At 40.1% G+C, this 14185-nt stretch overlaps 3 protein-coding genes across 4 annotated transcripts; all 3 read right to left on the minus strand.

Annotated features, from left to right (window-relative positions):
• Nucleotides 1-1799: 1799 nt before the first annotated feature.
• On the minus strand, nt 1800-7600 carry LOC119014638 (hsp90 co-chaperone Cdc37). The gene is made up of 9 exons (XM_037089995.1): nt 7453-7600; nt 7145-7267; nt 6497-6778; nt 4556-4661; nt 4350-4465; nt 4077-4199; nt 2763-2945; nt 2594-2665; nt 1800-2451 (listed from the first exon to the last, which is right to left on the minus strand). The coding sequence occupies exons 2-9, from the start codon at nt 7250-7252 to the stop codon at nt 2311-2313; spliced, it is 1131 nt and encodes a 376-aa protein (XP_036945890.1). The 5' UTR covers nt 7253-7267; nt 7453-7600; the 3' UTR covers nt 1800-2310.
• A 446-nt stretch (nt 7601-8046) lies between these two features.
• Nucleotides 8047-10026, minus strand: cmc4 (C-x(9)-C motif containing 4 homolog (S. cerevisiae)). 2 transcript variants are annotated; one of them, XM_037088788.1, is made up of 3 exons: nt 9898-10026; nt 9752-9817; nt 8047-9658 (listed from the first exon to the last, which is right to left on the minus strand). In XM_037088788.1, exons 2-3 carry the CDS (start codon nt 9813-9815, stop codon nt 9519-9521), a joined length of 204 nt encoding a protein of 67 aa, XP_036944683.1. In that variant the 5' UTR covers nt 9816-9817; nt 9898-10026; the 3' UTR covers nt 8047-9518. The 2 variants fall into 2 exon arrangements, with proteins under 2 accessions (XP_036944683.1, XP_036944684.1); XM_037088789.1 differs by having other exon boundaries at nt 9752-10013.
• Nucleotides 10027-10601: 575 nt separating this feature from the next.
• LOC119014558 (hemicentin-2-like) lies at nt 10602-13254 on the minus strand. Its single transcript, XM_037089854.1, has 5 exons — nt 12775-13254; nt 11945-12211; nt 11522-11854; nt 11176-11430; nt 10602-11081 (listed from the first exon to the last, which is right to left on the minus strand). Exons 1-5 carry the CDS (start codon nt 12824-12826, stop codon nt 11074-11076), a joined length of 915 nt encoding a protein of 304 aa, XP_036945749.1. The 5' UTR covers nt 12827-13254; the 3' UTR covers nt 10602-11073.
• Between the last annotated feature and the right edge of the window lie 931 nt (nt 13255-14185).

Genomic DNA, 14185 nt, shown 5'->3' on the forward strand with positions numbered 1-14185 from the left:
TTTAATCCATCTGTTAATAAAATAAATAGCTTGTATTTAAAACGCACTGATGCAGCATGCTGTCCTCAAAGTAACGAGCAACTACAATCACCATTAAAGCAGAGCAAGAAAGTATCGAGTAGCAAAACATGGAAATATTGATTACTCAAGTAAATGTACTTAGTTACATTTCATCACCGCTCAAATCAAAAATAATATTCCCCAACATAAAAGCTCATGCGATGTAATTCACTTCAGTAAATTTATATCTGCAAATATTACCTCACCCCATTTGTTTAACAGTAACTGATAATTATTATTATTATTATTATTATTATTATTATATATATATATGTAAACAACCTTTTATACAGTTATACAATTGTTATAAGCTACTTCAATATATGTGCATTTGTATCCAACACTGAAGAGGCATAACGCACGCTGGGAGTTCCGCATGACTACTTTTTACTTTTAAGTTTCGTTATGACATCACTGGTTTAACACGTTTTGCACTGTATTGTCTGAGTGTTTCTTTTCACCACTGAATGTTTATCATCCATCATAACTCATACATGAGTGAATATATATACAGAAACATATTAACAGAGCTTACCTCTGGGGGCCCTGGCATGAAATGCTGGCTGGCAGGATGGTGTAGTTGTGGTGGTGATGGTGGTGGTGATACTGTATGTGGGTGGTGCTCTTCCTTTGTCGTAATTTCAATGTGAGAATGTCTCATTTTGACTAAGTTCATTTTGTGGCCATCACCTTTTTCCTCTCTGAAGTAAATATTAATATTAAATATTCACTCTTGAGCAATTCGGTTCATTTTTCTTTCTGACAACAGCCACCCTTTGACTTGATATACTGTGAAAATCACAGGTGTGATTAACAATATAAATGGCACTTACATGGGACAGGGTCATTATTCATTCATGATGTTCACTGTTTGTTTTGTGTCTATAGAGGAGGCTGAGCTGCCCGTCATTATTCAGTTTGTATGGTTGCCTTGTTATTACAGTCAGAAGCTTTCAGTCCTCATCATTTTAAGTACTCTCACATAAAAACTTGGTGGTTTTCCACAATAGCCTCAGGCAGTATGTCCTATTTACTGATTTGTAAGATAAATAATACCTTTGTATGAGATGTTCCACCCTATAGTGGTTTATTTGTATAAAGTCAGATCTCACAACAGGCAATTTTCCAACTATCTCAAACCCTATTCTTCAAAATAAAAGCACGGGAAGTGTAAGTAAAGCATCTAACCATCCTTTCGGGAGTGTGTCACATCACCTTAAAAGGGCCCATGACAAGAAAACACTCACACGACCTGCACAGACCCTTTTACCCACTGGGGTAGTTGATCTAATTTAGATCAACTCAGGTCAATGTAAGCTATCCGTCACCCCCAAGCACTTCAAAGCTCACCTTTAGGTCTCTTATTTCCACTTACGTGCCTGAGGTTGGGCCATATAAAGTTACAGTATAAGTGATGCGAGTGTGAGAATACATCCTCAGGCCAAAATCGATGGGTTCTAATGCTTAAATGGAGAGATATCTATTTTCCCACAGCACGTCTGAATGTCTATGTGGAGCAACTGTCACTTTTAAAATACCAAATGCTTCATTAGAAGCCCCCCCGCACAGATGCACCGGCTCCACATTAAAAAGCAGTCATTAGCACGGCTAAAGGTCTCACGAATGGAACATTTTCCTGCAATTCTATTATGACTCACATTTTTTACCTCTAACCGTATCATCTGAAGAGTATCTCACCCACACAATGAGTTTTTAGACAGAATCACAACACCCTGGTCTTGAGTTTTTGGATATAATTCAACCTTTAGTTAAGCAAGTTTGTAGAAAATGTCACTTTGGGGGAAATAACCATCTGATACATCGGTTGATTAAGGCCAGAAAAGTCAAAATAAAATCTTCAATTTGGAAATTACAAGAAAAATTAATTGTATGCACAACTGGAAAATGTATAGAATGCTGTATAGAGGCAAAACCAGACAAGCATGTGTGCGCAAACACACTCACACAAACTGACAGGTGTATACAGGTAAATGTAAGAAGACAGCTTTAGTGATGTCCAAACAAATAAAAAGACCTCAACACAAACGGCAATTTCTTTTCCAAGCAGGAATTTCAGATGCATTGCAGTTGTGCAGCAAGGTAAAAGCTAATCCCTTAAGTCTCGGCTAAATGTTTTAGAGAGGTTATTTCCTTGTTCGTTGATTGGCAAACTAGTCATACACATAGTGGAGTTGCAATACAGCGGGTAAGTACATTTGCAGAAACAACAATTCATTCGATCAAAGTTGGTCATTCCTTCTTAGTTTCTTCCTCCTTCTGTTTCACTTCTTCATAAGTAGCATCTTCTTCTTTTTCATCTCCGTCGTCCGTCTTGGAGTTGGGGACCCAGAGACCCGACTCTATGCACCTTTTCATATGAACCTTCGCCTCCTAAATTGTGCAAAACAGCGACATTTGTTAAAAGGCCCAAAGAAGAGCAATATTACACATGTGAATCAAATAGCTATACATTAACGTAATTGAAATATGACTCCCGGCAGGTTTAACTGTAGACCTGAACAAATAAACCTACCGTTGGATCCATTTTGCTAATAACTTCTTGTAACATTCCAATATCCTTCTCATCGAAGCATTTCTGCATCTCCTGTAATTTAGAAGACATTTTGAGAGGGATTTTATTTTTTCCTAACAAGAGAATATAAAGAAGAGTACTGACACGTCATGAAAACAGCAGAACTTACAGCTGGCAGGGACTCGTACACTTCAACAGGATCGAGCCCTCCTGGTCCCAAACGCTTTTGCCTCTCCTCCTCCTCGTATTCCTTCATGGCCTTCTCTATGCGGATCTTCGCCCTGCCCCGGACCCGCTCCTTAAAAGATTCCAGCTCATCATTGAAAGCATCCTGGTACTGCTGATCTGCGGTCTGTGAGAGGACACATCATTTGGTGAGTTTGAAGCTAGTCCACTGAGCATTAATTGAACATTTAAATGAATATTTGCATTTACTAGAGCATCTCCAACACAGGAATTATTTGAGGAACTTGAGAAGTTAAAACCACCTGACACTGTGTTTATGATACATTGGTGGAGCAGGAGGGGGGAAGGAGGGAGGGTTTTGACTGCAGCAACCAAAGACTAAAGTCAGAGCCGACTGTTCCAAATGTTAAGAAAGGCCCTCCCCCGGAGGTAGTACATTCAAATGATTCATAAACTAATGTGGCAGGAGGAAGAGGAAGATGGTCGAGTGAGTAAGAGAACTAATGGCAGTTGTTTTCTCAAGAAGAAATAAACAACCACAGACAGGCGGTGAAAGCCAGTGTCATATTTTCTTTTCCATCTCTCTTTGTCCAGATCTCATTCATTCATTACAATCAGCTCAAACATCACAGTCATAATAAAAATTACTACATAGACAAACAGATGATGTTTATTTCCTTATGTGAAATGTAACAATAGTAGGGATGGACCTATTGTGAAATTCTAGGCTGGTGCCTTTGTCTATAATAACAATGTGGCCAATAGCCATGTTTATTTTGTTTTTTTATTTACTTCCCTGTTTGTACCATATCAACGAAATCTTCATTATAAAGAAGTGATTGAATTTTTTTAAAGTCATTCACTCCTTAATTAAACCATCACTGAAAGAGCACAAATTCGATCAAACAAATTTATGGAACAACCTTCAATCATATGAAAAAGATTCTTTCCTTTTTCAAAACTGCTTCAAAAGCCGTTTTAGCCTGCTTTAAACCACAAAGAAATGTCAGCACTGTCACAGCCTTACAAGCTGATGGCAGGATATCATGTGTCGGTAGGATGGCATGAATGTGCCAGCACTGATGTGGCATAACAGATAAATGTCGGCCACTGCAGTCAACAAGGTGAGTGCCATCCGATGGCGATGTTTGTCTGATAAATCAATGCATCCCTAAACAAATGCATATCAAAAGCTGTTTTTATCAGAATAATTTGCCTTGCACTTGATGAACAAATACAAGCGTTCGGTTCATCTGTTTCCATTTAGATTTTATAGCATCCAAACACAGTTAGTCACCTTAATCTTGGCAAAAAATTGACGGAAGCAGCCGCGGGGGTCCACCTTGAGGCTTTTTGCCAATTCTAGAATGAACTGCATGACGATGGTCTGATGAGCCACTTGTTCCATCAATGCATGTTTCTAAAAAAAGGGGAAGAAATATAAACATTTTAGAAAACAATGGCTGAGAAGTTTTGGCAAATAAAGACGATCCCTGAGTTACAGACCATAAAATAAACTTCGGTATATATCTTAATATGCATGTAATGTATGGAATGTCATAGTTTTTACCTCCTCAACTTCAAGGTCAATGCACATGATGACCAGGTAGTTGGCAGTCTCTTCACATACTAGATGAGGGTTGTCAGAGAGGTACTTTTGGCTGTCGTCCCAGCGACGCAACATGCCTACAGTACAGACAGCAATGAAGGTCAATCATTACTTTCAATACCCTGACCCTCCTACATACGGCAAAAGAAGTTTTCAGCAATCCTTACCGAAATGTTTGATTTGCTTCTCATTTTTCTCCACAAAGGTTTTATGCTTTTTCTCCTTCTCTTCTTCAGTCTCCTCAGAAGAATCGGGGATGACATTAACAATGCTCTGCGGAGGACAGACAGCGGAAGAGAATAATTATTACAGTCTACGTCTCAAGGCCCCGTAGAGAGAATGTCATATCAGACATCACTGAAAATGAGGCACATAAGAAGAAGTAATTAGTATTAGAAAAACTGAGAAGAATCTTTGAGTTCCATTTCAAGATAATTAGTCTGTGTATTCATGTGTGACCCACTGCTATTCCTTCAATCACACAGCCATTTTCAAGTGATCACTTTTGTGTAATAAATGAAAAAGTAATAAATTCTATGTGGCAGCCGAAACATGCAGTGGTACTATTAAATACAGCAGTGGCACTCGCCACCTTTCCAGATAATTAGCTTGAGGAGAGCATAAACCAGTCCTTATCATTACAGAGAGTAATGCTACTTCTGATGAAGCTTATTCCTCAATGCCACAGAACTCTATTATCATCCCAAACACACTGAACACAACAAGAGTGGTTTATTCCTCTCAGTTGTGTAAACACAAAACTGCCTCCATGAGTCTGCTCAGTAATGTCTATCAAACACAAAGCTTCTGTGCAGCGATACAACGTTGTAAACTGACTGTAAAGAAGAAGAAATATGTTGCTCAACTGAACAGTGCAGCTTATTCAAACAGTTTGAAGATTGTAGTAGTAGTTATATGCAGAAAATGAATAAGCTTCATCAGTCTCTGCCTACACCCACTATCAGGATAAATGCATTGTTGGTTGTGATTTCTCTGAAGACTTGGCAGATAATATGAAGATAATAATGCCAGTGGTTTTTGATTTGCCTATTAGAATTTCCATATTACAACCTCCTGGCAGATTTACATTATTGATGCTTGGTCAACATTGATGAACATTGTTTGTAGTTCTAATGTTGAACTGTCATTATGATGATGCCAAACATGCACCATCACAATTAATGCAATCAATAATAATAATAATAATAATAATAATAATAATAATAAAATTGTATTGTATTAACGTTCTATGTCTGTGTGGCGTGAAGGAGTTGAACATTTTCATTTCGTTATGCACCCCAGTGTTGTTGAATAATGTTACATGATGTTACAGCAGGTGAAAAAGCTGCGATACCAATTCAAAAGCAGGCCTGAGGTCTTGTTTGTCACATTAAGTCTAAGTCTACACATTTTTGAGACGGATACTGATATTGATATTTGGCAGTCCAACAGATTTTAAATATGTCAGTAACCCTCTGACTCCAAAATCATCCCCTCACAGACTTTACATTTACAGATTAAACTGCACTTTATATGCCTTATAATGTCTTATCATGTTCTGTATACTACCTGTCAGTATACTACCTGTACATGACTGAAACAACATAAATCCTCACTGTAAATAATATATACTTAAATATATATTTACAATAGTCCTGACCTCTGAACACTTTACTTACCTCTTTACTTATTTACTTGTTGTTCTTTCTAGTTGAAAGTTAGTTATGTTCATGTTTACATCTATGTACATCGTGAGTGAAGAAAAAAATTGAGTCAAATTCCTTATTTTTGTTCACATACTTGGCCAATAAAGCTGATTCTTACATCAGCTAATTCTAATTTCTAAAATAAACACCTTACATACTTGATTCAACCTTGGTGTGGATCTCTTAACAATGTATGACCATAGCACATACTCTGGTGATCAAACTATGTAATGATGACATACATAATTTGGCATTTTTGGCCTGACCTGATGGATAGTCTTTCACTAAGGTGTACCAATAACTAAGGCAACATCCTTCACTGTTGCATAGTGTGGTGCAGATTGCTTTCTTGACCTAAAAACACTCAGAGAAGGGCTCTGAGTGGGTCCAGAGCAGCCTCACCTTGCTGAAACCCTCCTTGCTGAGTGTATCCACATTCCATGGCATCTTCTTCTCTTCCCGGATGTGCTCCTCCATCTTCTTCTCCCACTCCCGTTCCTCTTTTTTCAGTTTCTTCTCCTCAGCCTGGGCTTTGGTCAGTTCTTTCTTGGCATCATCCGATGTTGAAATGGACAGCTCCTGTACTTTCTTCTGTGCCTCTGCAACCTTACGCTTGCATTCACGCAGTGTCTTATCTATTTCTTCACCTTTTTTGTTAAAGTCTTCCATCCGCTCCACACGTGCCTGGAGAACAGGTAACATAACACCTGTCACTCAAAACCTCAAATATAAGCGTTTCAATCATGTCCACCACAGTCTTTAACTATGTATCAATAGGATGCCAACTATCTAAAATACATTTGGTATTACAAACTCTTCCATTATGGTGGAGCTATTCACGCTACCACTTGTTTTCTCACATGTGGGGCTACTTACAACAACAAGGAATAAAATATGGTGGAAGTTCTGAGATACTCGAATGTAACCATTTGAAAACTGATACAGCACCAAAGTGAGCACAGGAAGCTGTTAGCTGCTAGCTAAAGCTAACGCCTACAGTGTCACCAGTGCATCACACGTTAAATATCTGTTAATATTGTTAATGTATACCTGGTGTCTCCATCTGAAGAGGCTGGGTGTGTCGATGTTTGGGTGGGTGTCATCCTCATCGTCCGACACCTCAATGTGGTCCCAAACACTATAGTCTATCCTGGACATTATGCCACCTAAAACCTAACGTAAACAACGTTAGCTTGGAATAAGTCTCTAAGGCGAACTCTATGGGCTAAACGAAGCTAACCCAGATTTTCAATCAAAAAAGCATATAACACAAAAGCAGCGTTTGTTTCAGGAATGCGTATTTGTGTTAGATACAGCGGATGGCAGCGTTTAACCAGGTAAAACCCGAATAAACCTACCTAGCGTGGGCTAGCGTGAGACAGCTACAGGATTCTAGAAAGATTTGCTGCTGCAAATTTCCGCTTGACGTCAGTACGTAACTACGTCACACAGACGTACGATGCCGGTGTGATGCCAAAAAGTGTCCGTCCGCCAGAAACTGATTTCCGTCCGCGGGAGCGCGCGTAGCCTGTTGAAGCTGGATCGCCCAGTTTATAAACGTCCACAGCTGCTTCATCTGGATCAGACAGTCAAAACTACACATAGCAAGAAAATACGCGCTTTGCCTTCATATGAAACACAAAAAGTCATTTTCCATCTTCGTTAATCGTTGATTTCTTCTTCATTGATAACACTGTTGTATTTTACGTTTCAGTATTTTCAGTTTTATATGTTTTTAGGTTGTCTTTTGTTTTTGTTTTCAAAAACCTCCCTGGCAAATGTTAATATCCTTTGCATATGTGGCAATGCAGTATCATGAATACAGTCCTCGATTCCCAGAGGATTGTATTCCTCCAAACAGGAAACAGCTGTACTGAAAACATTTTCTGTTGATTTTAATTTAGCTGTAAACGCTTTAGACATAGGAGAGTATAAAATGAGAACACAACGAATGTATTACTTGTGTTTATTAAGTTTATGACAAATAAATTCTACATTCAAATACATTTGTTGCACTCATTGATGCATTCATGAAAATGAAAAACAAATCTTTCCCCGCAAGGGATTTGCCCAAGAACTGCTTCACGTGAAATAGTAAAAACTAATCATATATTGTATGTGTAAAGCCATATTGTCCATTAATGCAAGTCTGTTAGATTAGAAACTTTATTCCAAAATGTATATATAGAATGAAAAATATGTGGAAGGGAATTGTGTCTCTTTCTTCAAGATTATTTTATTTGAAAATGTGGATGACACATTTTCATAGAAATGATTATACAGTCAGCAGGCTCAATCTCCTCTTTATGAATTAGTCAAGCAACCCAGAGCTTCTTTATAGATAATAAGCTGCCTGAGTTTGACATATTGGAACCACACAGAGAACCACTCAGAAAAACAGACCAGCTTATTGTGAAACAACAAAGTCAGTGGTAACACAAACATGGTGAATTCCAATTCAGACAAGCTGTTTCCTGCTCATGATGATGCACACTTGTGGTTTTCTTAATAATTTCTTTTCCAAAGAAACTCTGTAGAAACATTTATTTTCCCCAAAAGACGCTTATTCAGCATTTCCCAATTTAAAAAAAACTGGCGTAATTTTTGTTTCACACATCTCATCATATTTCCACGCAGCAAACTTTAACAGGGAGAAGAAAAATACACATTTAATATGTTTGAGGTCTGAAAACTAAAGCTGAAATGGCTCATTTGTTATCTACAACCACAAATTCAATGTATCACTCAATTAGCGTTTTATTTTATCATATCACTTTCCCTTTGCATATACAAATACATCACCAGACTCAACTGTGCTAATGAGAATAACAACAGTGTAATTTGTCCAGCCACCACAGTGGAGTCAGGGAGCTGTACACACATCCACACAGTCCTGAGTATAAACGGTTCTAATGAGGTCTAATTAGCCACAAATAACTGCAATCATCTTTATAAGTTTACCATCCAAGAGCACATGGGAACATCTGCACCATGACTGCCTCAGCAGCTGGTGCTGACATGCACAAACATGTGCCTGATCCTTGGTAACAGGGTGTGGACTCAGTTACCGGTACATGAAAGGGGGCAGAGAAAAATTCAGTAGAACCTCCCTGGAAGAAACAATAGATTTGAAAAGTAACTGTACCTGAGAGGTGTGACACTGACATTTGCAGTTAATAACATTAATACATGTCACACTCCAGTGACTGTGGGTGTGTCAGCTCCAGGTAACATCTGCAATCACATGTTTGTCTGGTATGAGAAAGGCTTCTTCACATTTAAATAATGACGATAAATAAATCCTAGTTTAAGGCGTTTGTACACATTCATCTTACAAATATGTGTACAAACAACTCAATAATGTTACAGTCAGTAAAACAAGATGTTTCAACCATCACTCCCATCAAAAGCATCCCACACGGAGCTATGTGTTACTTTTGTTTTCCTCCCCGGGTTTTGAGTCCTTGAACCCGGAGCAGCAGACGGAGTTCCCCGCTGCTGTCTCACAGCACCGCCGCATGTCCCGGATCACGTCCTCACACATGCTCTCCATGTATTTGTTAGCTGCAGGAAGGAGGACGAGGTTAGCTGAGCGACAAGGTGACACACTTGCTTCTACAACATATAAAAGGCATCTAACTTGTTGCTGTCATGTACCTTGTAAACACATCTGAATTGCACATGCTTGTTTTTGACACGGGTCTTTCTGCTTCTTTGGCATACCTGCAGGAGAACAGACAGGTGACAGTGTTCACGAGCTGTCCGCCCAGTAAAGACACGTCGTGTAACTGTCTGACTCCCACCTTTATCAGTCGAGTCGATGGTGAGGAGGAGTGCTGTGCTGCGGTCTTAAATGTCACGTCGTTTACTAGTGTTAGCCGCCAATGCTAATGCTAATACCACTTCCGCCTTTGACTGAGGGCGAATGTTTTGATCACGTGATCGCTACCAGCGAATCAAACGGTCCCGCGAAGAGCGCAACAGCGACATCTGGTGGTGGAAGGTCGGTATTACAGATACGGTCAAAATAAACAATAAATGCCACAAACTATTTAAAAAAGCTTTACTTCTTTTATGTAAGTATCGTTTTAATCCACTTTTAATGTTCTCTTAAGAATTTAAGATTTAGAATTTTAATATTTCAAAAAAGAATGACAGAAGAAAACACACATTGGACACTGGAGATGTATTTTTCCCACAACTGAACAAGCTGTTCTCAGAGGAAAATAACATCCCCTAGAAAACAGTCATGGCAAATGTAAACAAAGTAAAACAGTTTTAAATTCTGATGTGCTTTAAAGTCAGCTTGTTTATTTAGTCATGAAGAATAAATGAATGCGGAATGTTTACTGTACTTCAAGCAGAAGGAATCAATCAGTGAAGATGTTTTGCTTTTTGGACTATGAAACTTCACTTGATTCTCCACCAACAAGGGAAGATAACAACCACATTTGTGTGTGTGTTTTAAAAGCGCTTTGAACTGCCTTGCATGGTTATATATGTAAATAAACGTATCAAGTGTTTTTCATAGTTTTACTTTTATTCATAAAGACAAGCAAATCAAGAAACGGTTCATATTTACAATAATGGACTGCTGATCTTCAACATTCAGTATTAAAAATTGTACATTAATGATAATGTAGTCATCATTTGCTATATCCAGACGAGCTACACGTTTTCTATGTTACAAGGTCAAACAAGTCTAGCAAAAATATACATTAGATACAGGATATCACATGGACAGCACACAAAGTGATCTATATCCCTAACCCCAAATCTACAATCTATCAGTTACCAAACATCGTATATTCAGATCTCTTTTAAAAATATTATATCTAATTCTGCCTGATAGCAAGATCCTCATAAATATCTGCTGAATGCATTGTCTTTTCTGTCTCCAAAGCTGCAACAGAAAAATCCCCTTAGTTGAGTTTTCCTTGTTTGTGTGGTCGTCTGATCCCATCTGGAGGTCTCTTGTTTCAAACACCTACATAAAAGCAACAGATGAGCAAATTAGGATGCAGTTTTGCTTGCAGCTTGCACAAGTTGAGACATGCACACACTCCACAGTTCCCTTTTACCTTTGGTATTGGCCTTGACAATGAACTGCTTGCTCTTCTTCTCCAGTGTATTGGAGGCGGTGCAGGTGTAGGTACCTGGCAGCAGCGAGGAGGAGGTAAGAACTGCTTCATCCTCCATCGTCTCCTGAATGGGATGGGAGGATTGCCAGCTGTAAACAGGTGTGGGGTTACCTGTGGCAGTGCAGTTCAAGGTAATCTCAGTGCCTTCTATAAGATCCAAAGATTCTGGTTCAGGACTGAGGAACGTTGGGGGAACTAAAAAAAAGAGCACAGAGATTAGATCTACTGTCACCGCTGTATATCTGTTTTTAAATTTGGGATAAATTGGAATATCTTGGTGACTTACAGTACACAGACGCATTAAGAGGCTCGGAGGTCACAGTTGGAGGTGGTTGTGGTCCCTCTGGTCCGAGCTCCAGCACCGCCACGCACCTGTACTGCGCTCCATTCTCTGCTTTGGTTGGTGTGACGACGAGGATGGAGGACACTTGGACGGGCGAGGAAGATGTGAGGTCAGAGAAGGAGTGATTATAAACCTCGGTTTGTCCTCGGTACCACCTCAGGGTGAGGTACTGAACGGGAGCAATATTCTGGACCTCGCAGAGCAGCTGGTACTCTTTTCCTTCCACCATGGGGCCGGTGTGGTTCACGGGCCTGATGGAGACGCTATCTGGGGTTTCTAAACAGATGATAGACAGAGTTCAAGTCAGCAACCAGGTTCACAAGTCATCCATTTCTATAATGTGCCTCATAACAGGAGCAGACTCACTGTAGAGGACGAGGTTGAGTTTCTCCTCACACTGTCTCGGCGCAGTGAAGAACACCCCGTAGCAGATGGGCTCCTCGATCCAGTCGATGAGACTGTCCACCTTCCACTGGACGGACAGGTCCTGTTGGGTGTGTGAAGCACTGATGGCCGATTCCCAGCCGAGGACTCGCACGGGCCGAGCGGCCTCACAGCTGACCGACACCGGCTCCCCGAAGCCCACCACCACCCTGGAGGGCTTGAGGATCAGGGAGCAGCCTTCACCTGACACTGAGACACAGAGGACAGCAGCAGCCGGCATCAGCACAGCCAGTTTCATCACCACAGACCTCTTGTACCACTTTCATGTACACAAACAAGCAGGCTGTATGTACCTGTTATGTAACCCTGTTACAACACACACACACACACAGGACAATCACAAGTAACAAATCAGGAATCCTGCCTAATATTTCTAAATTACACCCATTATTCCTGAGTCTACATCTGTCTACTTACTTATTTATTTCTGCATTACTGTAGGCCTGCTTAATCTCCACAGAGTTAAACCTACATTGTGCAGAATATAACGCAGCTACTTAGACACAAACACGCTCATTTTGAGGCCACAATGAGTTTCATCCCACACAAGTCTGCAAGGAATGTTTCTAAAGGAAAAAATAAACCGGTGCTTTACTTGTTGCACGGATGGTCGTTAAGATCTGCGCCCATTTTATCACCGATTACAGGTCACAGTTAGCCCACGTTACTTTACTGCTTTCCAAAAGAAAACGACCGCACCGAACATCAGCTTTAATCCCAACAAGTGCGGAGAAAACAACACGTTGCCTTACCTGAGTAAATCATGCACAGCGTCAGGATCCACTGCACAAAGTTGTTCCCCATGTTATTTTCTGCACCGAGCCGTCGATTCAGGGGCGAGAGAAAAGCAAAAAACTCCAACTTGAACAAGCTTGGCAACCCTGCAGGGAACTATGTTGGAACAAAAGGGCCTCCTTCATCCCAGCTGACTTTGGGGGTGGGGGGTTAAAGGGAAAGAGGGAAATTTAACAGGTGGCAGGCCTCAGAAAAACTGCAGGGATCTTCCAGCAGGAAATGACCCACCAGCACTTTACAGTGGAGATAATACTGTGACTAAGATCTGAAGTTAATACATAAATGACCCCTTTTCAGTATCTGCTTCTTTAAAGCCAAATGTAGTTCATAAATGTGGCAAACCAATAAATCTGATACATTTATATTAATTGAGATGCCTTCCAACAACATATTATAATCACCATCAATAATAAGTGGTAATCTCACAATTAATTAAACTTTAGCTAAGAGTTATTTTACTGATAAACACTGACGTCCTTTATGAACCCCCTACTTTATAATAATATAAACCTTATAAATACATTTTGTTGTAAAGCTGCAACAACATTATTTGGGTTTGTAATCCTGGACACAAACTTCATAAAGTGTAATCACTATTGATACAACTTTAATTAAAAACAGTTGCAGTGACTGCAAACTGCTGCTCAGTGTAGCTGCTTAACTAGTTAGCTAAGTTAGCCGTGCAGCTAGCGGTCCAGATGTGGAGCAGAGAGCATCGGGGTGGTTTGGTGTTTATACTGCTTGCATGGGAGCTTTCGGTCAGGTTAGCTAGTTAGCACACCAACTTCAGTAGATAACCCTGCAAAAACAATACATCATTGACATTAAAACAGTTTGGTACATTTTTGAAGGGTTTCGATGAAATCCTACGGCGCGCACCTTTATCTCTAGATCAAGTTCAGATCATAAAACCACCTCCGTTAGCCCAAACTGTCTTTTCTTCTCTGCTCTGAGAGAATAACCTTCCACTCATGTACACCTCCTTTGAATGGGGACATAAGTCTGAACTAGACTTTATTATTTATGATATCAAAGCTCATCACATTCCAGCCTTGGGCGTGTCCACGTTGCTTTCAAACCAACCATTTCATCTCTTGTCTTGCTGTCTGGCTGTGAGCAGAAAGCCTGTTTTCCCCCTCTGCTCGCATGCTTGTGTCCTATCGCTTGTGAACTCCATGCTTTGTGAGCTCCCAGCAGGGCGGGGGGGGAGTACTGGTGTTGTGCAGCATGCAGCTTGTAAGCCTCACACTGTGACCAGAATGCTACACAGCGTATCCGCTCTGAACGCGGCTGCAGTGCAAGAGAGCAAGTAATCGGATGCTTTTTGGTGTATTTATGGAGACACAGCTGGGAATCTCAATGCAGATT

Source organism: Acanthopagrus latus, chromosome 23, assembly GCF_904848185.1.
Source record: "Acanthopagrus latus isolate v.2019 chromosome 23, fAcaLat1.1, whole genome shotgun sequence".
NCBI lineage: Eukaryota > Metazoa > Chordata > Actinopteri > Spariformes > Sparidae > Acanthopagrus > Acanthopagrus latus.

Bases quoted from the DNA above. Each gene is read 5' to 3' on its own strand.
- cmc4 (XM_037088788.1), bottom strand. From the start codon at position 9,815: ATGCCAAAGAAGCAGAAAGACCCGTGTCAAAAACAAGCATGTGCAATT. The intron at 9,659-9,751 runs GTACATGACAGC...TCCTTCCTGCAG, and splicing joins AATTCAGATGTGTTTACAAG to CTAACAAATACATGGAGAGC.
- LOC119014638 (XM_037089995.1), bottom strand. From the start codon at position 7,252: ATGTCCAGGATAGACTATAGTGTTTGGGACCACATTGAGGTGTCGGAC. The intron at 4,662-6,496 runs GTGAGGCTGCTC...TGTCCTCCGCAG, and splicing joins GCAAGGAGGGTTTCAGCAAG to AGCATTGTTAATGTCATCCC. The intron at 4,200-4,349 runs GTAAAAACTATG...CCCTTTTTTTAG, and splicing joins TTGACCTTGAAGTTGAGGAG to AAACATGCATTGATGGAACA.
- LOC119014558 (XM_037089854.1), bottom strand. From the start codon at position 12,826: ATGGGGAACAACTTTGTGCAGTGGATCCTGACGCTGTGCATGATTTAC. The intron at 11,855-11,944 runs GTGAGTCTGCTC...TCATCTGTTTAG, and splicing joins ACTCAACCTCGTCCTCTACA to AAACCCCAGATAGCGTCTCC. The intron at 11,431-11,521 runs GTAAGTCACCAA...TCTTTTTTTTAG, and splicing joins TCTTAATGCGTCTGTGTACT to TTCCCCCAACGTTCCTCAGT.